The sequence below is a fragment of the Podarcis liolepis genome (genome assembly GCF_965112155.1).
Source record: "Podarcis liolepis genome assembly, chromosome: 7".
Lineage (NCBI taxonomy): Eukaryota > Metazoa > Chordata > Lepidosauria > Squamata > Lacertidae > Podarcis > Podarcis liolepis.
The window spans coordinates 92723232-92750423 of NC_139561.1; the positions used below are offsets into that span (position 1 = coordinate 92723232).

Below are 27192 nucleotides of genomic sequence, written 5' to 3' on the forward strand. Positions count from 1 at the left end.
GATCTGGAGACAGCCCATATTTTTTCTCCCTCCCACCCCGTTCTGGAACTTGACCTGCCCTCCGCTTCGTTCAGACAGGGTGGGATCGCCCTGATCTCTTGTTTGTGGAAGAAACTTTTTATTTGTTTGCGACGGAACCGAGCGTGCCAAGTTCTTAGGCAAATATCAGAAGCTGCTGGAGAGGCAATCATCTTCTTCGAGGCTGTTAGGGTCTCCCAATTTGCACCGCTGGGCCCAGACCCGACCTCAACATTGGGGGCGGGGGGGGGCAAGAAGAATCTGCTGGATCAGACCAATGTCTCCCCCTGTTTTCACAGTGGCCAAACAGACGCTTGTAATAATGTGTACACAATGGCATACATTGTGTATGCCATCAAATGCCAACAGTGTCCTTCAGCTCTCTATATTGGACAAACAGGCCAAACCTTACGCCAAAGAATAAACAGACATAAATCTGACATCAAGAATCACAAAACAGAGAAACCAGTAGGAGAACACTTCAATCTCCCAGGACATTCTATACAAGATCTCAAAGGAGCTGTTTTACTACAAAGGAATTTCAGAAATAGACTGGAAAGAGAAGCCGCTGAATTGCAACTCATTACCAAACTTAAAACCATGGAGAGACCTGGTCTGAACAGAGACATTGGATTCTTATCTCATTATACATGACTAAGCCATTTCTCACCTTCTCACCCCTTGCCTTTTCCTGTAAGACCTATTGCAGTCGTTAAGAGTTGTCAACAGGCTCATCCCAGCTATCTGCCAATCACCCATTCCCACCACCCTTCTGAGTAATACCCCTCCCCACCTTCTCACTATATAGAAGGATCTGGCAACTTCTGTTTCAGTGTATCTGAAGAAGTGTGCATGCACACGAAAGCTCATACCAAGAACTAACTTAGTTGGTCTTTAAGGTGCTACTGGAAGGATTTTTTTTTATTTTGACTATGGCAGACCAACACGGCTACCTATCTGTAATAATAATAATAATATTTATACCCCGCCCTCCCAGGCCAGATCCAGTCCCAGGGTGGCTAACACCAATAAAATCACAGTAAAAACATAATGGAGGGGGGGGGACAAACCAATTTAAAATACAGGTTAAAATGCAATTTAAAATGCAGCCTCATTTTAAAAGCAGCTGATAAAACCCATAAGTAGGATTCGAACTCAAGACCCCTCTCGCCTCCTGCTGTTTCCAACAACTGGCTATTCAGAAGCTCAGCTGGCTCAGGCCACAGAGGCAGAGCAGAGTCTGTTATGTACAGCAGGGGGATACTGTAGATAGTTATGCAAATGAAGGATTGAAAAGTGACGTTCAGTGATTGGATAGTTTTAGAAAGTTGCAACAGTTACGATTGTTCTGGAGCTCTATATAAGCAGGCTGACTGAGCTCCTCACTTAGTTCTGTTCTGGCATCTGAATAAAGAAGAGCTGCTTGAAGAATCGCTGTGTCGTCTGATATGTTCGCCCACAACTTAACAGAGTCGTTGTGGCTCATGTAAGGTTACCAGACGTCCCCGTTTCCCGGGGACAGTCCCCGGATTTACAAATCAGTCCCTATACAAAATCCATTGAAGTTGAAAAGTGTCCCCGGATTCATGGGGGGGGGGGGAATCTGGTAACCTTAGGCTAGTAGCCTTTCTTTCCTCCATGAATTTGTCCGAGTTGGTGGCAGTGAGTTCCACAGTTTAACTGTGCACTGAAAAAGTACCATATTTTTTGCTCTATAAGACTCACTTTTCCCCTCCTAAAAAGTAAGGGGAAATGTGTGTGCGTCTTATGGAGCGAATGCAGGCTGCGCAGCTATCCCAGAAGCCAGAACAGCAAGAGGGATTGCTCCTTTCGCTGCGCAGCGATCCCTCTTGCTGTTCCGGCTCCTGAGATTCAGAATATTTTTTTTCTCATTTTCCTCCTCCAAAAGCTAGGTGCGTCTTGTGGTCTGGTGCGTCTTATAGAGCGAAAAATACGGTACTTTCTTTTATCAGCCCTGGACCTTCCTTTTTATATATATATTTGTTTTTTAACATATCGTTTTCAACAATTATAAAACATACTTTTATATCCTAGACAATTTTTTTTTACTTCCGTTAATCACATCTAAATTTTTTCCATCCTTTTCCACTTAGTTTACGTTTATTACTTTCACTATTGCTTTTAAGTATCATAACTAGCATCTCTATTTTATCTTCTTTGCAATATTTCATATATTCCTCCTTACAAAACCTCTTGTAGTCCTACTACCATAATTTATTGATTACAGTTGCTCTTCAAATAGTTCATGTATTTATTCCAAACTTCTGTAAGTCTCTGGTCCCACAGGTTTCGAATTCTTCCTGTCATCTTATCTAATTCTGCGTAGTCCATTAATTTCGTCTGCTATTCTTCTTTCAGCGGTAATTCTTCTTGCTTCCATTTCTGGGCCGTCAATACTCTGGCCCTGGAACTTCCAACATTCAGAAACCAAAGAAATGGATACCCCTAAACATTTTGTGAATCTTTGTACTTTTGTCCATTTACTGTATTTATTTCCCCCGATTTGAAGTATAAAATGGTGATTTTTCTTGAGTCAAAAATCGGAGTACAGTGGTACCTCTGGTTGCAAATGGGATCCGTTCCGGAGGCCTGTTCACAACCTGAAAGGAACGCAACCAGCATCTGTGCGTCTGCGCAGGTCACGATTCGCCATTTCTGCGCATGCGCGGGACGTCATTTTGTGCGCCTGCGCGAGCGCGAAACCCAGAAGTAACCCTTTCCGGTACTTCCGGGTCGCCGTGGGACGCAACCTGAAAATGCTCAACCTGAAGCAAACGTAACATGAGGTATGACTGTGCCCCTAAACATTTTTTAACAAAAAAGCACTGATGATGATGACGATGATTAAACACACTGCGTTTTCCCCTGTCAGGGACTTAAGGCTTACAAATAGGAACAAGAGAAGCTAAAAGCATAGGGGGAAATCATTACAAAACAATTTAACATGGGTAGGATTTTAAACTCTCTATATACACGTTTATAATCGGGTTGAAACTGTAAAAAATGGCGGCTCCCCTGGTTGCCAAATCTGATGCAGAATTCTGAACTGGCCCAGCAGTCCGGTCAGATACAATCCCTGGTGTAAAAAAATGGGACGAAGGGGAGACAGAAAGGAAGGGTGGGGGCGAGCAGTGGCAGATTACATATAGCTTAGGGCCCTACTCTCTAGCGGGCGCCCAAAAAAATTTAAAGGAAAAAAACCCCCACTAGATGTACATTTCCAAAATATAAGATAAAAAGCAAATAAAATAAAACCTACCTACAGCAACCGTGTTTTGTGTTGTGTAGGCTCCTATGATGTAAGCCATGGGCCCCGCCTGCTCCCTCAAATATCCCTGCTTTGCTCCTTTCTATATATAGGGTGCTGACATTCTGCATGGACTAGTTGCAGGGCAACATGTGCAAATGGCTTGCGATACCGAATCTGATATGTACTGAAGTTCTCACCCTGGGCCAGCAGGGGGATACTGTAGATAGTTATGCAAATAAGGGATCGAAAGTGACGTTCAGTGATTGGATAGTTTTAGAAAAAAATTTAGTTACATTGTACTGGAGCTCTATATAAGCAGGCTGACTGAACCCTTCAGTTCAGTTCTGTCCTGGCCTGCAAATAAACAAGAGCTGTTTGAAGAATCGCTGTGTCGTCTGATATGTTCTCCCACAACTTAACAGATTCGGTCCAAAAATTACCATATAGCATATATTTGACACAAAAAAACAGCAAAAATTTGTTGTTGACAAAGGACAGCTGGACATAGAAAAGGTCCCATTACTTTCAGTAGCTCAGGGCCTCGTCAAACCTCAATCTGGCCCCATACTGGCTGCCCACAAAACCAAGTTCAAAGTCCTTGTATCAATTTACAAAGCCCTGAACAACATGGATCCAGGATATCACAGGGAACCTCCTTCTATCCCAGTTCAGTCACTGAGATCATCTGAAGGAGCATCACTGGACATTCCCTGAGCTGGTGAGGCTCATTTGACAACCATAAGGAACTGAGCCTTTAGGGTCATCTGCCCAGTCCTGTGGAACTCTCTGCCACTGGAATCAGGCACCTTCTGTAAATGCCTTTTAAACGTCTGCTGGAAACTTTCCTATTCTGCCACCCCTATGGAGGCAATGAAGACTACAACTTTCCATAATACTTAGTGGATTTCTGATTTTAACTTTTCCATGGTTTTTATTTTGTGGTTTTATGTACAGTTGTAAACCGCTCAGATATGTTTGTGTGTGGCCACATGTGCAAGTGGCTTGAGATACCTATGAGGTCCGTCAATGACCATCTAGCATATATTCAACACAAAAAACAGCGGCCATTTGTTGCTGACAAAGGACAGCTGGACGTATAAAGGGCCCCATTACCTTCAGGAGCTCCTTAGGGCCTCATCAAACCTCAATCCGGCCCTGGGAAGAGGAGACAAAGGAAAGGTGGGAGGGAGGGTTAATTTCTTATTTTTTAAAAAAACCTCTCCGGGCTGCAAAGGGCTTCAGTGCGGCTCGTGTGCGCCCCCTGCTGGGGCTGCCTCGGGTGCTCAAGCTGCTCGCTGGAAATCCATCAACACCTCTCCATCCTTCGGCTGCTTGGCTGCCTGCACCCTCTCCCTAATTTTGTTGTTGTTGTTTAGTCGTTTAGTCATGCCCGCCTCTTTGTGACCCCCTGGACCAGAGCACGCCAGGCCCTCCTGTCTTCCACTGCCTCCCGCAGTTTGGTCAAACTCATGCTGGTAGCTTCGAGAACACTGTCCCACCATCTTGTCCTCTGTCGTCCCCTTCTCCTTGTGACCTCCATCTTTCCCAACATCAGGGTCTTGTCCAGGGAGTCTTCTCATGAGGGGGCCAAAGTCTTGGAGCCTCAGCTTCAGGATCTGTCCTTCCAGTGAGCACTCAGGGCTGATTTCCTTCAGAATGGAGAGGTTTGATCTTCTTGCAGTCCATGGGACTCTCAAGAGTCTCCTCCAGCACCAGAATTCAAAAGCATCCATTCTTTGGCCATCAGCCTTCTTTATGGTCCAGCTCTCACTTCCATGCATCACTACTGGGAAAACCAGAGCTTTTTACTATACGGACCTTTGTTGGCAAGGTGATGTCTCTGCTTTTTAAGATGCTGTCTAGGTTTGTCAATGCTTTTCTCCCAAGAAGCAGGCGTCTTTTAATTTCGTGGCTGCTGTCACCATCTCCAGTGACCATGGAGCCCAAGAAGTAAAATCTCTCACTGCCTCCATTTCTTCCCTTTCTATTTGCCAGGAGGTGATTGGACCAGTTACATTAGGAAGAACTTCCTGACAGTAAGAGCTGTTCGACAGTGGAATTTGCTGCCCAGGAGTGTGGTGGAGTCTCCTACTTTGGAGGTCTTTAAGCAGAGGCTTGACAACCATATGTCAGGAGTGCTCTGATGGTGTTTCCTGCTTGGCAGGGGGTTGGACTCGATGGCCCTTGTGGTCTCTTCCAACTCTATGATTCTATGATTCAGTGGCCACGATCTTTGTTTTTTTTATGTTGAGCTTCAGACCATATTTTGCGCTCTCTCCCTAATTAACAGGCTGCAACTGGGTCAGGTGTGGCTAAGTAAATAGCACCCCCTCAGACTTCACCCCAGGCAGCCCACATGCAAGAGGCGCCCCATAGCCGCCCCCCTTCCCTAATTAGCACCTCTTTTTTCTATTTCTCTCTCCCCACAAGAGCACTCATTAAATCCCCTTGCCCTCCTCCCTGATTTGTTTAACCTGATTTGCGTGGCAGCAAATGATTGACAGGCCGGGAAGTGAGCAGATCCTCGAAGGCATTTGAAGCGGCGAGCCCACGCACTTACTCGGGAGTACGTCCCATGGAACACCGTGGGATTTGCCGCTGAGTAAACCCGCCTCGGTGGGACATGGGTGGCGCTGTGGGTTAAACCACAGAGCCTAGGGGTTGCCGATCAGAAGGTCGGCGGTTCGAAGGTTGGTGGTTCGAATCCTCGCAACGGGGTGAGTTCCTGTTGCTCAGTCCCTGCTCCTGCCAACCTAGCAGTTCGAAAGCACATCAAAGTGCAAGTAGATAAATAGGTACCACTCCTGCAGGAAGGTAAACGGCGTTTCTGTGTGCTGCTCTGGTTCGCCAGAAGTGACGTAGTCATGCTGGCCACATGACCCGGAAGCTGTACGCTGGCTCCCTCAGCCAATAAAGCGAGATGAGCGCCGCAACCACAGAGTCGGCCATGACTGGACCTAACGGTCAGGGGTCCTTTTACCTTTACCTTTTACCCAGCTATTTAGAAAGTTGATGTGAGTTTCAATTTGTTTTTAGTTCATTGTCACTTTTTGAGGGTCGTCAATTATTTTTAGGGGCGCAGGTGGCACTGTGGGTTAAACCACAGAGCCTAGGGCTTGCCGATCCGAAGGTCGGCGGTTCGAATCCCCGCGACGGGGTGAGCTCTTGTTGCTCAGTCCCAGCTCCTGCCAACCTAGCAGTTTGAAAGCACGTCAAAGTGCAAGTAGATAAGTAGGTACCGCTCCAGCGGGAAGGTAAACGGCGTTTCCGTGTGCTGCTCTGGTTCGCCAGAAGCGGCTTAGTCCTGCTGGCCACATGACCCGGAAGCTGTATGCCGGCTCCCTCGTCCAATAAAGCGAGATGAGCGTCGCAACCCCAGAGTCGGCCACGCCTGGACCTAATGCTCAGGGGTCCCTTTACCTTTACTACCTTTAAACCCACCTCGGACCGCACTGTTAGCTGCCCGGTTCTCACCGGTGATTTTTCAAATGTTGCTTTAGAGAAGATGAAAACCACACATGTTACTAGACAGGAAACAGATGTCCTTCTGAGCTGGGGATCTTTGCAAGCGGTTATTCCAAAATAGAACAGAAGGAACCTCTTTCTCTCTCTGCGAAAGGTTCTGCCCACTCGCATTTTGTGCTCAAATTGTTTTTTTTATATATACATAAATTTTCCAACATATCATTTTCAACAGTAATTAAACATATTTTACATCTTATACAATTTTTGTTGACTTCCATCAATCTCATCTGAAAATTTTCCAGTCTAATCACACATTTCCCACTTCTTCAATTACATTTAGCTCATAACTAATATCACTATTTCTCTAATTGCAATGCTTCATACATTTCTCCTTACACAGCTTCTTGTAGTCCTACTAGCGTAATTGGTTGGCTACAGTTGATCTTCATATAATTCATATATTTCTTCCAATCTTCTGTGAATCTCTGGTCCCGCAGGTTTCGAATCCTTCCTGTCATTTTGTCCAATTCTGCATAGTCCATTAAATTTATTTGCCATTCTTCTTTCGTCGGAATCTCTTCTTGCTTCCATTTCTGGACTAACAATACTCTTGCCGCTGTTGTTGTGTATAAAAAAACAATTTAACATCTTTCGTGCTCAAATTGAACCCGATTAAACTGCCAATTTTAACAACAGTATAACGGCTGGTCATTACAAAAGACAATTCATAAAATCATAGAATCCTAGAGTTGGAAGAGACCCCAAGGGCCATCGAGTCCAACCCCCTGCCAAGCAGGAAACACCATCAGAGCACTCCTGACATATGGTTGTCAAGCCTCTGCTTAAAGACCTCCAAAGGAGGAGACTCCACCACACTCCCTGGCAGCAAATTCCACTGTCAAACAGCTCTTACTGTCAGGAAGTTCTTCCTAATGTTTAGGTGGAATCTTCTTTCTTGTAGTTTGGATCCATTGCTCCGTGTCCGCTTCTCTGGAGCAGCAGAAAACAACCTTTCTCCCTTCTCTATGTGACATCCTTTTATATATTTGAACATGGCTATCATATCACCCCTTAACCTCCTCTTCTCCAGGCTAAACATGCCCAGCTCCCTTAGCCGTTCCTCATAAGGCATCGTTTCCAGGCCTTTGACCCTTTTGGTTGCCCTCCTCTGGACACGTTCCAGTTTGTCAGTGTCCTTCTTGAACTGTGGTGCCCAGAACTGGACACAGTACTCCAGGTGAGGTCTGACCAGAGCAGAATACAGTGGCACTATTACTTCCCTTGATCTAGATGCTATACTCCTATTGATGCAGCCCAGAATTGCATTGGCTTTTTTAGCTGCCGCATCACACTGTTGGCTCATGTCAAGTTTGTGGTCAACCAAGACTCCTAGATCCTTTTCACATGTACTGCTCTCAAGCCAGGTGTCACCCATCTTGTATTTGTGCCTCTCATTTTTTTTGCCCAAGTGCAATACTTTACATTTCTCCCTGTTAAAGTTCATCTTGTTTGTTTTGGCCCAGTTCTCTAATCTGTCAAGGTCGTTTTGAAGTGTGGGATCCTGTCCTCTGGGGTGTTAGCCACCCCTCCCAGTTCAATGCTTCTCCACCAACATTATTATTTCTGTTAAGTTGTGGGTGAACATATCAGACGACACAGCGATTCTTCAAACAGCTCTTGTTTATTCACAGGCCAGAACAGAACTGAAGGGTTCAGCCAGCCTGCTTATATAGAGCTCCACTACAGCGCAACAGTAACCACTTTCTGTAACTATCCAATCACTGAATGTCACTTTCGATCCCTTATTTGCATATGTGGACCTGAGTGAAACTATCTACAGTCTCCCCCTGCTGGCCCAGGATGAGAACTTCAGTACATAACAATTTCACAAACCTGGACATGCGTGTGTGGTTGTCATTTGTCTGCCTGGCATTTATAATATTTCAGCTGATTTATTGATTGATTCGTCAGATTAGCCTTAGCCTTCCTTCTTCTAAACCACAAAGCTCCAAGCTGGCTTCCAAAAACTGAAAATGATGAATTCGAATGGCAAATGAAAATTAACTGGCACAATAAAAACAAAGACTTGAATAAAAGTGAGGGGAACAGGTTAGGTGTGCCCCAGACCCTGAGATTTCAGGGCCCAAACTATGATCTTGACTCCACGGTCGGAGGAAGCACTGCTTCTGAATCTCAGCTGCTGGAAACTACAGGAGGGGAGAGCGGGTCTTGTGTTCGAATCCTGCTTCCTGGTTTCCCATTTGGGTATCTGGTTGGCTGCTGGGTTGGACGGGCCATTGGCCTGATGCAGCAGGCTTGTCTCTGTGTTCTTACGTTCTCATTTCCCGGTGCGATTCCCCTTTCACATTCCTTCTTGCAAAAGGTTTGATCTTTGGGGAAAGTATTCCCAAAATGTGGCTGTGTCAGGGAATTGGCTTTCTTCCCCCCATGTCAGCAGACAAGCACAACAAAGGAAAAGGAGTCTTCTTACCAGTTAGAAGCTCTAAGAATTGCAGCAAGAGAACAAAGAGCAAATCTCAGGATTGAGGTTGAATCCTGACAAGACAGAAGGACTGTTCTTGGGGGGGACAGGGGGCGGGCTGGTGTGGAGGACACCCTGGTCCTGAATGGGGCAACTGTGTCCCTGACGGACCAGGTGAGCAGCCTGGGAGTCATTCTGGACTCACAGCTGTCCATGGAGGCGGAGGTCCATTCTGTGTCCAGGGCAGCTGTCTACCAGCTCCATCTGGTACGTAGGCTGAGACCCTCCCTGCCCACAGACTGTCTCGCCAGAGCGGTGCATGCTCTAGTTATCTCCCGCTTGGACTACTGCTATGCGCTCTACGTGGGGCTACCTTTGAAGGTGACCCAGAAACTACAACTAATCCAGAATGCGGCAGCCAGACTGGGGACTGGGAACGGCCCCTGAGACCACATAACACCGGTCCTGAGAGATCTGCATTGGCTCCCAGTACGTTTCTGAGCACAATTCAAAGTGTTGGTGCTGACCTTTAAAGCCCTAAACGGCCTCAAAAGCCCAGTATAGCTGAAGGAGTGTCTCCACCCCCATCGTTCAGCCCAGACACTGAGGTCCAGCTCCGAGGGACTTCTGGTGGTTCCCTCCCTGCGAGAAGCCAAGTTACAGGGAACCAGGCAGAGGGCCTTCTCGGTGGTGGCACCCGCCCTGTGGAACGCCCTCCCAGCAGATGTCAAGGCAATAAACAACTATTTTACTTTTAAAAGACAACTGAAGGCAGAAGTTTTTAATATTTGATGCTGTATTATTTTTAAAATTCAGTTGGAAGCCGCCCAGAGTGGCTGGGGAAACCCTGCCAGATAGGCGGGGTATACATAAATAATTATTATTATTATTATTATTATTATTATTATTATTATTATTATTATTATTATTTATCTCCTTGGAATGGCGGTGCTCCCAATTAAGGATTTCACCGCCTTACGTCCCTATTAATCTATGTCACGTCTACATCTTGTAATCTGATCTTGTTCCCTCTGTGCTGTGCTTTCTATTCTGCCACTTTCCGAGCTCTTCTTGACCTTGGCGAGAGCGTAGGAATGCTGTCCAGAGACTGTGAATCTTCCAGTGTTTCTTCTCCTAGCTGTTCCCCATCCAGTATTTCCCAGCTTCTGTCCTCTGAACTACCGTATTTTTCGCTCTATAGGACGCACTTTTTCCCCTCCAAAAATGAAGGGGAAATGTATGTGCGTCCTATGGAGCGAATGCAGGATCCTCGGCTTCGCCGCGAGGCGCCTGACCTGGAAGCCGGAGGAGGAACAGAAGGGTCTCCTTCTGTTCCTTCTCCAGCTTCGCTGAAGGGCGCCACGCCTTCTCCCTCTCTGCGCAGCACCTCTCCTGTGAAGGAGAGGCGCTGCGCAGAGAGAGAGAGAAGGCGCAGCGCCCCTTGAGCAACGTGCCTATCAAGCGAAGCCGGAGGAGGAACAGAAGGATCTCCTTCTGTTCCTTCTCCAGCTTCGCTGAAGGGCGCTGCGCCTTCTCCCTCTCTGCGCAGAGAGAGAAGGCGCAGCACCCCTTCAGCGACACGCCTGTCCTGGCTTCTGCTTTAGCCCTGCACAGCCTCTTTGGGCAGGGGGAGCCTTCATCCCGCTGCCCTGAAGAGGCTTGGCGCGGTTATCCCAGAAGCCAGAACAGCCACACGGTATCACAGAAGCCAAATCCCTCTTGCTGTTCTGGCTTCTGGGGTTCAGAATAAGTTTTTCTGTTTTCCGCCTCCCAAAACTAGGTGCGCCCTATGGTCCGGTGCGCCCTATGGAGCGAAAAATACGGTATGTCCCTCTGCAAACCGCTGTTCCAAATCTATACTGTTGTCCTCAGTGCAGCCCTCCCCAGCACAGTCCCTGACACCACCCCTGCAAAAACTGACAGTCTGCAAGTGCCTCGTGTTGCTGGGAACTGTTGCTTGCACCAACCCTGCTGAGCTATAACTCCCAGCACCCTTAACAAACTTCACTTCTCTTGATTCTTTTTTTGGGGGGGAGGGGGCGGAATCATGCGCCTTAAAGTTATGAGGTGTACACAGCCACAGAGACGCATTTTACCGCCGTATGGGGACCCTGCAAAAATAGCACGAATTTAGGCATACAACTGATATTTTAATAGGCGGTCGTGACTGATTGAATTTCCCCCACTGATCAAAATCCTCCTGGGTTGGTGCAAACATTGTCTCCTGATTCAATCTAATCCGTTCGCTCAGGTCTGAGCTAATCCTTCTCCTCGGTTAATTAGGACGCGTTATTAAATTCCAATCCAATTTTCAAAGCTTATATCCTGCTAGCTGAGCCTTCTCTGCTTTAAACCCCTTATCCATATTTAACTTATACCTGAGCATCTTGGAAAACTCACAGATAACGGCTAATAAAGCCACGGCAAATCTTTGGGGGATTTTGCAAGAATCAAACACCGCCTGCCTTTCACAAGAGTTTTATCGCCTCCTCCCCAGCCTTTGATATTAAACGCTGCCCTGTCAGTGAAAGCCAAGAGGCCAAATGAACAGTTGCCTCTGCCTTAATCCAGTCCAGCCCTTGAAGGGGAGTGAATCTGCATCTGTCCTTGTGGGAACGTTAAGGATAGTAGGAGAGGATATATTGATTAAATGTTACCCTTCCTTCACTCACGCTAGTGAGTCATGGAGCAAACCAGTCGTTCCCCCCCCCCCCCGATACGGCAGGAAGCTGGTTTTCTGATTTGTCTGAATCTCTTTGTTGTTGTTGTTGTTGTTTAGTCGTTTAGTCGTTTAGTTGTGTCCGCCTCTTCGTGACCCCCTGGACCGGAGCACGCCAGGCACTCCTGTCTTCCACTGCCTCCCGCAGTTTGGTCAAACTCATGCTGGTCGCTTCGAGAACACTGTCCCACCATCTCGTCCTCTGTCATCCCCTTCTCCTTGTGCCCTCCATCTTTCCCAACATCAGGGTCTTTTCCAGGGAGTCTTCTCTTCTCATGAGGTGGCCAGAGTCTTGGAGCCTCAGCTTCAGGATCTGTCCTTCCAGTGAGCACTCAGGGCTGATTTCCTTCAGAATGGATACGTTTGATCTTCTTGCAGTCCATGGGACTCTCAAGAGTCTCCTCCAGCACCACAGTTCAAAAGCATCCATTCTTCGGCGATCAGCCTTCTTGATGGCACGGCAGCAGGAGGCCCCATTAGCTAAAGTGGTGCTTCAGGTTAAGAACAGTTTCAGGTTAGGAACGGACTTCCGGAACGAATTAAGTTCTTAACCCAAGGTACCACTGTATTATACAATTCAGTCTGTCTCAGATTGAATTGTACGTTCCTGGTAAGTTCCCTTTAATCCCTCTTAAAAGAATAAAGACACCACCATCTTATTCAAAGTCAATAAAATAAGTTTACTCACATCAGTTCACAGTTGGATCCCTGAAAGCAGACTTAGTTACAAATATAGTGGTACCTCCAGTTGTGAACGGGATCCGTTCCGGAGCTCCAGTCGGATCCTGAGGAATTCGCAACTGGAGGTGCTGCTTCTGCGCATGTGCGAGACGCGTAGGGCACTTCTGTGCATGCATGCACGGTGAAATCCGGAAAAATAGTTCCAGGTTTGTCACACACGTATCCCAGAGGATACCTAACCGGAGGTGAACGTAAGTAGAGGTACCACTGTATGTACATGTGGATCTACCCCATAGGGGGAATAATCCAGTCCTAGCTAGAAGCTGATCAAATGACGAAGGAAGTGAAAAAGAGAGGTGTGCTGCGTGACTCGTTCTTTTGTTACCTGGACAGGTAAGGTCACGCCCACCTTCTATCACATGCAAAAGGAAAGATGCTCCAGCCAGGAGGAACAGGAAGTTTTGACTGGCTGGACCAAACATCCCTTTGCATGTCCACTCTAGGAAAACAAGGAATGTTATACTTGACTGCTTCTCATGGATCACATCCCACACTGAACACCACTGGGGGAGCTCCATCCCTCTCTCTCCTGTTACAGCCACACTGGGAAACTATGGCTAGCAGCCTCCACACATCAGAACATCATCTCCTGCCTGTAGGTTTCCCAAGTATGCATCCGGGTGGCTCCTGTCAGCATGCTGAGTTTAAAAAAAAGAACTGTGGCGATCCCACTTAACTCTTCTTGGCTTCTTAAAACAAGTGGATTATTTGCATATTTCCCCAGAACCGATTCCAGCTGCAACGCATTAGACATTTCCTGTTAATTTCCCCAAAGCAGGACTTTGTGGCAGGAACAAAGATCAGCTGCAAAGAGCTCGGAATCAGGAATCCAACACCGCCCTCTCCTGGGAGCACGTATTTCTGTGTGGATTGGAGTTGGCCGTATTTAAAGATAGACAGCATCTTAAAAAGCAGAGACATCACCTTGCCAACAAAGGTCCGTATAGTTCAGGGGTCTGCAACCTTTAAGACAAAAAGAGCCACTTGGACCCGTTTCCGAAGGGGGGAAAAACTGGGAGCCGCAAAACTCGTCATTATAAAAATAACTTTTTTGTCACTTTTTTATTATTTCTTTGTTTGACCCCTCAGAATTACTCCTCCTCATAGAAATAAACGTTAAATTAACAAGTTACCTTTTTGTGTGTGTGTGTTCTTCACTCCCCTTCAAAACAGTGACCAGGGTGCATGCCCCCTTTCAATGCAGTGACCAGCGTACATGCCCCTTACAATGTGGCGGTTGGGCAGGAAGGTGACGTCGGGACGGTGCGTGACTAACACATGCACCGCCCCCATGCGATGCCACAGCCAGTACAGTGCCCGCCGCAGTGGGGAGTGTTGGGGTGCACAATGCGCCTCCTCCCCTCACTAGTATCCGCCCCGGAGCCGCGGCAAAGGTGTAAAAGAGCCACATGCGGCTCCGGAGCCGCGGGTTGCAGACCCCTGGTATAGTTCAAGCTCTGGTTTTCCCAGTCGTGATGTATGGAAGTGAGAGCTGGACCATCAAGAAGGCTGATTGCCGAAGAATGGGATAAGTAATGCTTATTCCACAAAAGGTTTACAAAGTTCGGTTATTGCAAAAGTTTTTCAGTGTTAAGCTTAACTTTTGTGCATTTTTTAACACTGAAAAACTTTTGCAATAACCAAACTTTGTAAACCTTTCATGGAATAAGCATTACTTTTTAGGAAAATGAAGTTGCAGCGCTATTCTTAATTTTTTTTTAAAAAAAGTTCAGTCATTGCAAAAGTTTTTCAGTGTTAATTTTAATTTTTATGCAATTTTAAAAACCACCGTGGTATTACAACAATAACATATTACGTCCTTTAGAGGAGAAATTGTGAATTGCAGGATTTTAAATCCCTGTCCTCATCCTTGGCTTCACTCGGTTTTGTTTACAACCCTCTTCGATTTTCTTCTAGTCCATCCAAATACGGCCCTGGTGGTTGGAGAGTGGCGTCGGTGGGCGAGCCTTGCAGTGAGGAAAGCCTTCCCTCTGGATAACCCAGAGAACTAAAGCTTCTCCTCTTATTCCTTCTGCAGACTGTTTGAGACTCACCCCGAGTGCAAAGACGTTTTCTTCCTCTTCCGGGACATCGATGACCTGCAGCAGCTGAAGATGAGCAAGGAACTGCAAGCCCACGGCCTCAGGTGGGTAGCGCCAAAAACAGCCCCTCTTCTCTGCGTCTGAAGCTGAAAATCGGAAGATTCAGGACAGATGATGATGATAATAATAATAGAAGAACTCCATGTAGCACCTTGTAGGTGTTATGGGAATTACGGGGGGGTGGGGCGATTAGAAGGCGATTTGGCCCGATCCAGCCCCCAGGCCTTAGTTTGCCTACCCATGATGTTGAAGAATCATTGCTTCATTCTACCTGAGGATGCTCCAGACCAGGTGTGACAGGAAGTCCTCCTGGCTGGACCAACATTCCCCCTGCATGTCCACTCTGGGCAAACAGGAAATGTACTAGATTGTTTCTGTTACATCCCATAGAGACAGCATGTATCTGAATGCGCGTTGTGGGCTCCCACCTGTGGCTGTTCTGAAGCCAAGCTTCCTTCTCTGTCTCTTCCATGTCCTCTCTCCGTCTTCAGAGTGATGTCGTTCATCGAGAAGAGCGTGGCGCGGCTCGACCAGGAGGACAAACTGGAGCAGTTGGCCTTTGAGCTGGGCAGGAATCACTTCCGGTACAAGGCACCCCCCAAGTACTATGAGGTGAGGAAGGCAGGGGCAGGCAGCCCCCTCTGCGGCCCCACAGATTAACGTAGTTTGTGGGGGAAACCAGAGAGGAATTTGTTTGTTTGTTTTTTTATAAAATTTTTATTGGTTTTACAACATTTTTAAGAAAAACAGACAAACATTAAAAAATGACAAGCATACACGTATAGTTTCAAACATATTTTCATAAACCTCTTTTCTTGGACTTCCCCATACCCCCCCTCTCTGCATCCCAATGTCCATAGTTCAACTAGCAACTCCCAATTGTTACTTTCCAATCTCTATCATCTTAGTCCTCTTTTATAATCTGACCTTATATCCCTGTACCCCTTTGTTTCTGGAAACCACGGCATTTTAGCATTCATTAAGTTTATAGTAGTCCTTAAGATAGCTTTTGAATTTTCTCCATTCTTCTTCCACCGTCTCTTTTCGTTGGTCACGGATTCTGCCTGTCATCTCGGCCAGTGTCATATAGTCCATCACTTTCATCTGCCATTCTTCCAAAGTGGGTAGATCTTGTGTCTTCCAATACTTTGCGATGAGTATTCTTGCTGCTGTTGTGGCATACATGAAAAAAACTCTATCTTTCTTTGTCACCAATTGGCCGACAATGCCCAAGAGAAAGGCCTCTGGTTTTTTAGGAAAGGTACATTTAAGTACCTTTTTCATTTCATTATAGATCATTTCCCAGAAGGCCTTAATCTTCGGGCATGTCCACCAAAGGTGATAAAAGGTACCTTCAGTCTCTTTACATTTCCAACATTTGTTATCGGGCAAATGATAGATTTTTGCCAGCTTGACTGGGGTCATGTACCACCTGTATACCATTTTCATAATGTTTTCCTTTAAGGCATTACATGCCGTAAATTTTATACCGGTGTTCCATAACCATTCCCAGTCAGCTGACATAATGTTATGTCCAACATCCTGAGCCCACTTAATCATAGCCGATTTAACTGTTTCATCCTGTGTGTTCCATTTCAACAACAAGTTATACATTCTAGATAAATTCTTAGTATTGGGTTCTAACAGTTCGGTTTCTAATTTTGATTTTTCCACCTGGAAACCGACTTTCCTGTCCTGTTTAAAAAATTCCATTATTTGGCGATATTGGAACCAATTTTCTACTTTATGCTTCAATTTCTCCTGACTTTGTAGTTTGAACTTATCTCCATCCTGTTCTAAAATTTCCCAATACTTCGGCCATCCGACCTCCATATTGAGTTTCTTCACTGCTTTAGCCTCCACTGGTGACACCCATCTAGGGGTTTTGTTTTCCAATAGATCTTTATATCTTATCCAAACATTAAACAATGCTTTTCTGACAATGTGATTTTTAAAGGCACTATTAACTTTATCATACCAAAGATATGCATGCCAACCAAAAGCGTTATTGAAACCTTCCAGATCCAAGATGTCCGTGTTCTCGAGGAGCATCCATTCTTTGAGCCAGCAAAAAGCTGCTGCCTCATAGTACAATTTTAGGTCCGGCAGGGCGAAACCCCCTCTTTCTTTAACATCTGTCAATATTTTAAATTTAATTCGGGGCTTTTTGCCCTGCCAGACAAATTTCGAGATATCTTTGTGCCACCTCTTAAAACATTCCATCTTATCAATAATCTGCAAGGTCTGAAACAAAAATAACATTCTAGGCAATACATTCATTTTAATTACTGCAATTCGGCCTAACATTGACAGTTTCAAATTTGACCATATTTCTAAATCTTTTTTAATTTCTGACCAACATTTTTCATAGTTGTCCTTGTACAAATTCTGATTCTTAGATGTTAAGTAAACCCCTAGGTATTTGACCTTCTTGACCACAGTCAAACCTGTTTCCTCTTGAAATTTCTCCTTTTCCATATCTGTTAGGTTTTTCCCTAAAACTTTGGTTTTTTGCTTGTTCAGCTTAAATCCAGCTACCTGGCCAAACTGTTGTATTATTTCTAAAACCTTTTTCGTACTAGTGTTTGGCTCTTGCAAAGTCAATACTAGGTCATCTGCGAACGCTCTTAACTTATAATGTTTAGCTCCGACCTGCACACCTTTAACCTGCTGGTCATTTCTTATCATATTCAGCAACACCTCCAGAACTGAAATAAAAAGTAATGGGGAAATCGGGCACCCCTGTCGTGTTCCTTTTCCTATCTTAAGTTCCTCAGTCACAACATTGTTTACAATCAGTTTGGCTTTTTGTTCAGAATATATTGCAGCCATACCATTCTCAAAACCCTGACCTACCCCCATCCCATGAAGATTCTTCCTCATAAAACTCCAAGAAATATTGTCAAAGGCTTTCTCCGCATCCACAAAGATCAGTACTGCTTTAGTGTTTATGTTCACCTCTAGCTTTTCCAGAATGTCTATTACATTCCTTACATTATCTGCCAGATGTCTTTTAGGGAGAAAGCCTGCTTGGTCTTTATGAATCTTCTCCATCAAGACTCTTTTAAATCTTTTTGCCAAAATGTCTGCAAAAATTTTGTAATCCACATTAAGCAGAGATATTGGGCGGTAGTTCTTAAGTTGGGTCTTTTCAGTCTCTGACTTTGGTATGAGTGAAATATATGCCTCTTTCCACGATTCAGGTGCCTTTTTTCCCTCAAGGATCTCATTACAAACTTCTCTTAGTGGTTGAGTCAACCATTCCTTCAGCGATTTGTAGTATCTGGAAGTCAGTCCATCTGGTCCCGGAGATTTGCCCAGTTGCATATTCTGAATGGCAGCCTCTACCTCTTGTTCTGAGATTCTCTGGTTCAAATCCATCTTACTTTGATGAGAGATATTTTGTAGTCCATATTTTCCGAGGAATTTGTCTATATCTTCTTCATTTTGCGGGCCTTGGGTGTAGAGTTTTTTAAAATAACTTAAAAAGCAATTTCTGATTTCATTGGGTTTGGATATGTTCTTTCCATCCACCTCTAGGCTTGTAACTGTATTTAGTTTCTGCCTTTTCTTCAGTTGCCATGCCAAAAGTTTGCCACATTTATTTGCTGATTCAAAAGTCTTTTGCTTCATTTGCCTTATCTTCCATTCAATCTCTTGGTTCATCAATTCCATATATTGTGTTTGATGTAATTTGATCTCTCTTAAAATGTCCTGAGACTTTGGTTTTGTTCTTAATTTCCTCTCTCCTTCCTTTATCATTTCCAGAATCTTCTCTTTTTTCTCATTTTGTTTTTTCCTCTTTATTGAGTTTTGTTGAATCAAAAATCCTCTCATCACCGCTTTACTTGCGTCCCAGATCACTCTTTTCTCCACGTCGGTCCTCAAATTTATTTCAAAATAGTCTTTTAGGGTCTTTTGGGCCTTCGTGAGAATCTCCTTATCTCGAAAGAGGGTGTCATTCATTCTCCATCTAAATTGACCAGTTATTGTGAGTTTCATCTCCATCTTCACGGCGTTATGGTCGGAGCAAGTTTTTGGGCAGATTTCCACTTTCTTAATCTTTGGAGCCATTCCACTAGTAACCCAGATTTGATTGATTCTGGTCCAGGTCATCATTGCTTGGGAGAAAAAGGTTCCCTCTCTCTCCAGAGGATTCCTTGTTCTCCAAATATCTATCAAGTCCATGTTTTCAGTCATTTCGAAAAAAGTCTTAGGGAGTCTCCCTTCTTTGGTGACTGTAAGTCTTTGTGCCTTATCCATATTGGTGGAGACCACGCCATTCATGTCTCCCATAATTATCATATTGTAATCCAGATAGTCCATCAAAGTTTCATGAAGTCTCTTAAAGAAGTCGCATTTGCCTTCATTTGGTGCATAAATTCCAACAACTAAAAATTTTTCTCCTTGTACTTGTATCTCCACAGCCAGATATCTCCCTTGTTCATCTTTGAATATCATTTTTGGGGCCCATTTCTCCTTCACATATATTACAACTCCTCTCTTCTTAACTTTGTCTGATGAAATAAATTCTTGTCCTAGCCTTTTGTTTGAAAGTAATCTCCTGTGGGCTCTGGTTATGTGAGTTTCTTGTAAGCATATCAAGTCCAATTGTTCTCTATTCAATATATGAAATACTTGTCTCCTCTTCAAAGGCCCATTGAGCCCATTACAATTCCAACTAAGGAATTGCAGAGCCATCTTGTTATTTTCCTAAGGCTCCTCCAACAGCTCCAAGTTGTTGCTCTTCTTCTGATGGTGGTGGTTTTTGTCCAAACGAGAGATTCAGGATATCCAGTGCTCTCCTCTGTTCTGCAAGTGCGTCCACAGTCCCCTTCTGTAAGTCCTCCTGGTATCTTGCCAAAAATTTGTCTTTATCTTGAATTGTCTTTATTTTCACTTTCTTTGCCTTGTAGTCGAATGACAGTCCTTGTGGGAACTCCCACCTGAAGCGAATAGAATTCTTCTTTAGCAAGAGAACCAAGTCCTTGTAGAAGTTTCTTAAATCCAAAATGTATTTTGGGATGTCTTTAAAGATCTGTACAGCTGAATTTCCAATTTGCAAGGCCTTTTCAAAGTGTAATCCTAGTATTTTGTCTCTTTCCTCCTTGGATCTGAGTGTAATCAGACAGTCTCTCGGTGTCTTTCTGTCTTGCTTTTTCCCCAGTCTAAAGGCAGTCGTAATTTTGAATTCGTCTTCCTCAAGGTCCCAGCAATCCGCAAACTCCCGTGTCAAATATTCCACAAGGCTGTCTCTTTCATTCTCCGGAATCAGTCTTAATTTTAAGTTTCTCTCTTTCCTCTGTAACTCCCACAAGGCCAAAGTTGCATCATGCTCATAGACCTTCTTGGCAAGCGGCTCTAATTTCTCCTGTGTCTCTCCAGCAGTGGCTTTGGCTTCTTCGGCAATTTGGCGCGTGGTGGCGTTTTCCTCTACCAATTTATTTATAGATTCTGTATTCTGGTTTAATCTTGCTGATATTTCTGTTAATTTTTGTGTGTTCTCTGAAGTCTGTTTTGTCAAAGACTCCAGAGTTTGGTTTATTTTGAGCAGGGCCTCTGTCACAGCTTCCATAGAAACGGCTGCTCCTTTGTCTTGACCTGTTGTTCCTGCTGATCCGGCTGTTGCGCCTGAGATTGAGCCTCTTTTCTTTGCCTGTTGCAGCTGCAACTGTTGTTGTTGTTGTTGTTGCTTGATCTTGGCTCTTGTGACTATCTCTTCTTGTGGGCCACTCATGTCAAGGTCAATTCCCACGGGATTTATTCTCCCTTGGAAAATTCCACTGTCTTAAGCCGTGCCGAGCTTTGCTTTATCCTCTAGAGGGAGCAAATCAAAATGGCCATAGAGCAAAATTTCCAAATACAAAAACAAAGGAGACAGTCCAAGAAGTAAGAAAAAAGGGAATTAACACAGTCAAAGTCAATGTTGCTAAATGCTTATAACTTCAAATTGCCACAGTTGCCCAATTTATACTGTTTCTTCTTATAATATACAGTAGTCAGGCACTGTGGAAACTTTGTATCAAAGTATCGCTTCACAGGAAAAAGTCAGTTCAGTGTACTGAAAAGGCAGACCGTTTCGTACTTTCAAATAGATGAGACAGCAGAGGTTTTTTCCCCCAAATAAATCATGCAGTTATTGGTCAGATTCACCTCCCCTCTGCCCTGCTTGCTAGAGGGGAGATCAAAGGTTTAAATGTCCGGTTTAGCTGATCAAAGAGCGGGTTTAAACGGATGCAGGTTTAGAGCTCCGTTGCTTTCGCTTTCATGCAGTTGGGGGGAGGCAGACTTCCTTTGTTTAAATCTCCCCCGTTTTTAGCCCAATTTTTAAAATTCAAAAAGTCCCGGTTATTTTTCAGCTCTTACTCACGGGGAATCAGTCCAAATTTTCTTTTCAGGAAGGAATCGGCGCTCTCCGCTTATGGCGACGCGGCTTCACTTCGCAGGCTGGGTAGCGACTCTCAGCACCGCGCTCACTCCCGATGTCGATCCGTAGCCTTTAAAAAGGCTCTTTCACGGTACCGGGGGGCGCAAAGGTGCCCACCGAGTCTCCTTGTTCTCAGGCTTCAGCGCCTGGGATTTTAGGGGTCCCCCGCTTGCCGTAGCGGGTAAGACCCGAACTTGCGAAGCAGTCCTTCTCCAGAGCTCGGAGCTAGGACCGCCATTAAGCGCTGGCACCGACCGGAAGTCGAGAGGAATTTGTTAGATCCGGAAGCAGCAGCCAGGAAATCCTTGATTGATACTTCACCTCAGTCAGAACTGGCATTGCTACAGGTGCCAGGTAATACCTGGTCCGCATTTGGAAGGAATCGTTCTTTCAGTGTGATGGCATCTGTGGAACTCCCTGCACATTGATATCAGGCAGGTGCCTTCCCTGTACGCTTTCCTGTGGCTGCTAAAAACATTTTCATTTAGACACGCCTATCCAGCTACTGGGACGCAGGTGGCGCTGTCGGTTAAACCACAGAGCCTAGGGCTTGCCGATCAGAAGGTCGGTGGTTCGAATCCCTGTGACGGGGTGAGCTCCCGTTGCTCGGTCCCTGCTCCTGCCCACCTAGCAGTTCAAAAGCACACCAGTGCAAGTAGATAAATAGGTACCACTCTGGCGGGAAGGTAAACGGCAGATTCACCCATTCCTATGCGCTGTGCTTCCAAACCATCCAAGAAAAAGAGAATTAAAGACTCCCAGATTTTGCCAGAGCTGGATGGTTCTTCCCTGTTCCTCGTTTCCAGAATCAAAAGATGGGGCTGGGTAGGGAACACAACCTGCCTTCTCTTCTTCCTCTCTCTTTTCACCTCCCCAAATAACCCTCCCTTCTCTGGACTTCTCCCCTAGTACGTAGGCGCTCAGTTCATCCAAGCTGTCCAGCCCATTCTAAAAGAACACTGGACTCCGGAGGTCGAGAAGGCTTGGCAGGTAAGAGAAACTTGCAGGGTTGACGCCAGTTAAGTTCCACTCGGAGCAGACCCAGCGAAATGAGCAGAACTAAGTCCATCACGCCCCGTGCCGGATTGACGTAAAAGCTAAACAAGCTCTAGCTTAGGGCCCCACTCTCTTGGGGGGGGGGATGTAAAGGGGAAAAAACCTGGATATACATTTCCAAAATATAAAAAACAAATAAAATAAAACCTACCTACAGCAACAGCGTTTTCTTTTTTTGGTAAAAATTGACAGACCTTTTTTTTGGGGGGGCGATATTTCTGAAATAAATAAACACCCCACACACAAGCAGCATGAGACGAAACAGGTTTTGGGCATTTCTTTTTTAATGAATGAAACCAGCATGGGACAGAACTATGTTATCCCCCCCTCCCCCCCAGTCCTCTTATCCTCGATTAAGCCGTTTTCCCCAATTAAACCTGTGTGGAACTGAGCTTGCCTGTCCAATGTGCTATTTCCAAAGCAATGGGGAGGCACCTCTTTTGGGTACCTTCCAACAAACCGTTGGACAAGCATGATCAGGTTTGATTTCATGGGCCCTTGATTAGATTTCCGCTCCATAGAAATATCCCATTCTTCTTTTCTCTTAAAACAAGAATGTGGTGTGTCTTTTTTTCATCATTCCATGTGGGTTTTCTTTCTGAATCTAGCACCTGTTGTTTATCTGACGTAAAGGTAAAGGGACCCCTGACCATTAGGTCTAGTTGTGGCTGACCCTGGGCTGACTCTGATCGGCAAGCCCTAGGCTCTGTGGTTTAACCCACAGCGCCACCCGCGTCCCCCTAATCTGACTTAGGCCATAGCAAATTGCAGATTGACGTAAAAATGGCAAGGGTCGGTCGGGTGTTGCGTCTGTGTTTTTGGAACGTGGTCCTACCGTTTCACCCCCTGGTTCTGCCATAGCCCTCCATGCCCCCCCATCCCTCCCCCTTTTGGAGGGCAGGATTCACCCAGTAAACGTTTGCCTCTCTCTTCCCCCTCCCCCCCCAGAGCCTCTTCAAATATTTGGCGGCCACCATGCGGCGAGGCTTCTACACGGAGGAGAAGACTGCGGGAACCGGCAAGTCTCTTTCCTCGAAGAAGGCTTGCGCTGAGTCAACTCCAAACAAAAACTAGCAAGACAAAAATCTGCTCTTGATGTGACTCAACGATGGACACACACACACACACACACACACCCTGGACTCCCCCCTTTTTTGCTCCTCTCTTCCAAGTGGAACTCCCAGGTGTAGGGAAAGTCCTTTGCAGTGATTCTGTCTCTGTTGGAAACAGGGGTTGGTAATAATATTTTTAAAAGAGAAACCCGAGGCAAGGATTTCTTGAAAAAAGGACCAATCATCCATCAGTCTCCTTCCCACGAGCTTTATAAATGCGTATTTATGTCTGGGAGGGATTGTTGCAGGAATGGAGTCATGCTCAGCTGAGCGCATGTCGCCCTGCTGTTTCAGAGGGCTCCTGATAATAATAATAATAATAATAATAATAATAATCCTTTATTGTAATTGTACAACCTGTGTACAATGAAATTAAATGAGCCCCGCCCCCCGCAAACACTCAATCTCTTATCGAACAACACGCCACCTCGCAAGTCAATTTCACTAAGTTATTTTCGATGCAGTACGATAATCTTTATTGTCATTGTCCTATACGGAACAACGGAATTGAAAAAACTACATCAGACATTCAGAAACCAACAAGCCTGCTATCCCAGCTATCCCAGCCTGGTTAGCCCCCTAAAAACTCTGATACCCCATAATTAAATACAATACACTCCCACAGAGACTACTTTACACTGCATTTAAAACCAAAATCGCATTTGGGTAGAAACTGTTTCTTAGGCGGCTAATCCTAGTCTTTATAACCCTGTACCTTCTTCCAGAAACCAGAAGCTGAAAGAGATCATTTCCGGGGTGGGCACTATCCTGCACTATCTCTGCAGCTTTCTCTTGGCACCTGGAAGCGTAGATTTGATCCAAGGTGGGAAGAGTGCACCCAATTATTCTCCGCAGTCTTTACAACCCTGGACAGCATTGTTTTTCCCCTGACTGTGCAGATCCCAAACCACACACACAGACCATAAGTTAATACACTCTCCACAGTAAAATGGTAAAATGCCATCAACAATTCCTTTGAGAGATTATTTTTCTGGAGGAATCTCAGAAAATATAACCTCTGCTGTGCTCTCTTCATCAGGTCTTTGCTGTTTTCTCCCCAGGTTAGATCATCTCTCAACTCCATTCCCAGAAATCAAAACACTGAGACTTGTTCCACACACTCCCCCTCCATAATGAGTGGCTGAATATTCATTTCCAATTTACATTTCCTAAAGTCCACAATAATGTTTTTCCTGCACCACTCCCCCAACTGCTCAACTTCCTTCCTATAGGCTGCCTCTCCCTCTCCAGCCATGATTAAACCAACCACCATTGTATCATCTGCAAACTTAATGATCTTACTATTGGGGTTTTGGGGGGCACAGCCAGCTGTATAGAGCATATATAAAAGCGGGCTCAACACGCACCCCGTATTCATGATGAGATCCGCAGAGACGTGGGAACCCATCCTGACCCATTGGGAACGGTTTGATAGAAAATCTAATATCCACCTGCACAAACACGGTGGAAGTCCCAGGTCTAATAGTTTGGGCACCAATCTATGCGGAAGAATAGTATTAAATGCAGAACTAAAGTCTACAAATAACAATCTCGCATAGTTCCCTTGCTTCTCCAAATGAATCAGGACAGCATGTAAAGCCACAGCATCAGGACTCAGATGCTCAACACCCACCATCCATGCCTCCTTGGGAAATAGAGATGGCTCTGTTGATATCAGTACATCACCATTTCTATTGTTCTTGTTGTTTAGCCGTTTAGTCGTGTCCGCCTCTTCGTGACCCCCTGGACCAGAGCACGCCAGGCACTCCTGTCTTCCACTGCCTCCCGCAGTTTGGTCAGACTCATGTTTGTAGCTTCGAGAACACTGTCCCACCATCTCATCCTCTGTCGTCCCCTTCTCCTTGTGCCCTCCATCTTTCCCAACATCAGGGTCTTTTCCAGGGAGTCTTCTCTTCTCCTGAGGTGGCCAAAGTCTTGGAGCCTCAGCTTCACAATCTGTCCTTCCAGTGAGCACTCAGGGCTGATTTCCTTCAGAATGGAGAGGTTGGATCTTCTTGCAGTCCATGGGACTCTCAAGAGTCTCCTCCAGCACCAGAATTCAAAAGCATCCATTCTTTGGTGATCAGCCTTCTTGATGGTCCAGCTCTCACTTCCATACATCACTACAGTGGTGCCCCGCAAGACGAATGCCTCGCAAGACGAAAAACTCGCTAGACGAAAGGGTTTTTCGGTTTTGCATTGCTTTGCTAGACGAATTTCCCTATGGGCTTGCTTCGCAAGACGAAAACGTCTTGTGCTTTTTTTTAAAAGCTGCTTGAAGAGGCGCAGTTGCGACGGACCGTGCTTCGCAAGACGAAAAACATCGCAAGACGAAAAGACTCGCGGAACGAATTATTTTCGTCTTGCGAGGCACCACTGTACTGGGAAAACCATGGCTTTAACTATACGGACCTTTGTTGGCAAGGTGATGTCTCTGCTTTTTATTGCTTATTTGCTTTCCATAAGCAATACCCGGCTACATCACTTTGGGGTTGTTTATAATGCCAATAAAAATCAGAAATTAAAGAAAGGAAGAAATGGACCCATATGGACAGATTTGCCCACCATCCCTAGACGAAAAAATAGCTTGACCTGGTTTTACTTTGTTTCGTAGCCTCACTGCTGCCCTTGAAGATATTGCTTTGGGTTGCAGATACCGTCAGACTGGCCACACCTGCGCTCCAGATGTTTTTGTCCCATCCCACGGGGATGGAGCATTTGGGAGCTTGCCTTGCATCACCTGTGATCAAACCTTGAAACGTCAGCTCCTGTTCCTCCTGCCTTTTACTGCCTCGCGCTCCTCAAGCCCCGCTGCTTTGCAAAATGATTTGCTTGCGATTTCGGCAATTAGGCTGCCTTGAAATGTGCTCTCGCTTTCCATCAAATGGTTTGCCCACAGGATATTCCCAGAGCAGTTTTTCCTTCTCTGTAATTCCCCCCCCCCACACACACACACACCTCTCTATAATTTAGGGCTGCGATGTGTAGTTGGTTACTCACTGGCGTTAATTGCTTTGAAAGCAGTCTGATCGATTTGCAAAAGAAAATAGAGCGCAAGCTATATCTCAAAAGAGGCCTGCAGAGATTGAGCCCACCGGAAAGCTCTCCTGCCTGGACCTCATTTACATTATTCTTAATTTTTTTAAATTACAAACTTTCCTGGCAAAAAATTAAAAGTACCAAGCGCGAAGTGTTGTCTTCCAGGACAAATGCATGTATAGATGATAAGTCTTTTATGCTGTCATCCATCAAAACAGACTTGGGAGATCTTTTGCATTGCAGATTGAAATCATTGAGTCGGGCAGGAGAATGTCCTGGTGGATCGGTCCCATGGTGGCTCAGATCTGCCTGCCTCCCACCCGCTCGCCTTTAACTGTTTCCCCAATCTCCCCCCCCCCCCTCCATGCTGATGGTCGCCCCACTGAGCCGCAATCTTGGTGACTTTTGGACCCCAACAATCTGGGTGACTTTTTGGATCCCTTGTACTTTCAGAAAGATGTGCCTTTGGGGCTTTCCCAGCCTGCTGCTGACGCTTCTGTACTATCAGATTCCTAATAAAAGTTTAGAAAACGAAAAAAAAGCACAGCAGTTCCTCTTTCCGGCCTCTTCCTTCTTATTGCCTTCCGTGTCTTTGCAGATAGCAGGAACGGACGGGGCGAAATGTGCAGTTGGATAAGGGAAGCTCTGCCTCTGTGTGTGATATTCTAAAACATGGGTAGACAAACTAAGGCCCAGGGGCTGGATGCGGCCCAATCGCCTTCTCAATCCTGCCCTTGGAAAGTCTGGGAATCGGCGTATT

General features: G+C 45.5%; 1 protein-coding gene and 1 long non-coding RNA gene across 4 annotated transcripts in view; both read left to right on the forward strand.

Annotated features, from left to right (window-relative positions):
- LOC310712900 (neuroglobin-like) overlaps nucleotides 1-24506 on the forward strand; it is a 40882-nt gene extending 16376 nt beyond the window's left edge. For all 3 annotated transcript variants that reach the window (XM_083516351.1, XM_083516352.1, XM_083516350.1), the window contains exons 3-6: nucleotides 14735-14842; nucleotides 15290-15410; nucleotides 22135-22215; nucleotides 23230-24506. In XM_083516351.1, coding sequence (XP_083372477.1) covers nucleotides 14735-14842; nucleotides 15290-15410; nucleotides 22135-22215; nucleotides 23230-23355 — 436 coding nt within the window. In that variant the 3' untranslated portion in view covers nucleotides 23356-24506. The remainder of the gene's footprint in view (nucleotides 1-14734; nucleotides 14843-15289; nucleotides 15411-22134; nucleotides 22216-23229) is intronic.
- The window catches only part of LOC310712949, a 2318697-nt gene that overhangs the window by 1592882 nt on the left and 698623 nt on the right, over nucleotides 1-27192 (forward strand). The window lies entirely within an intron of this gene.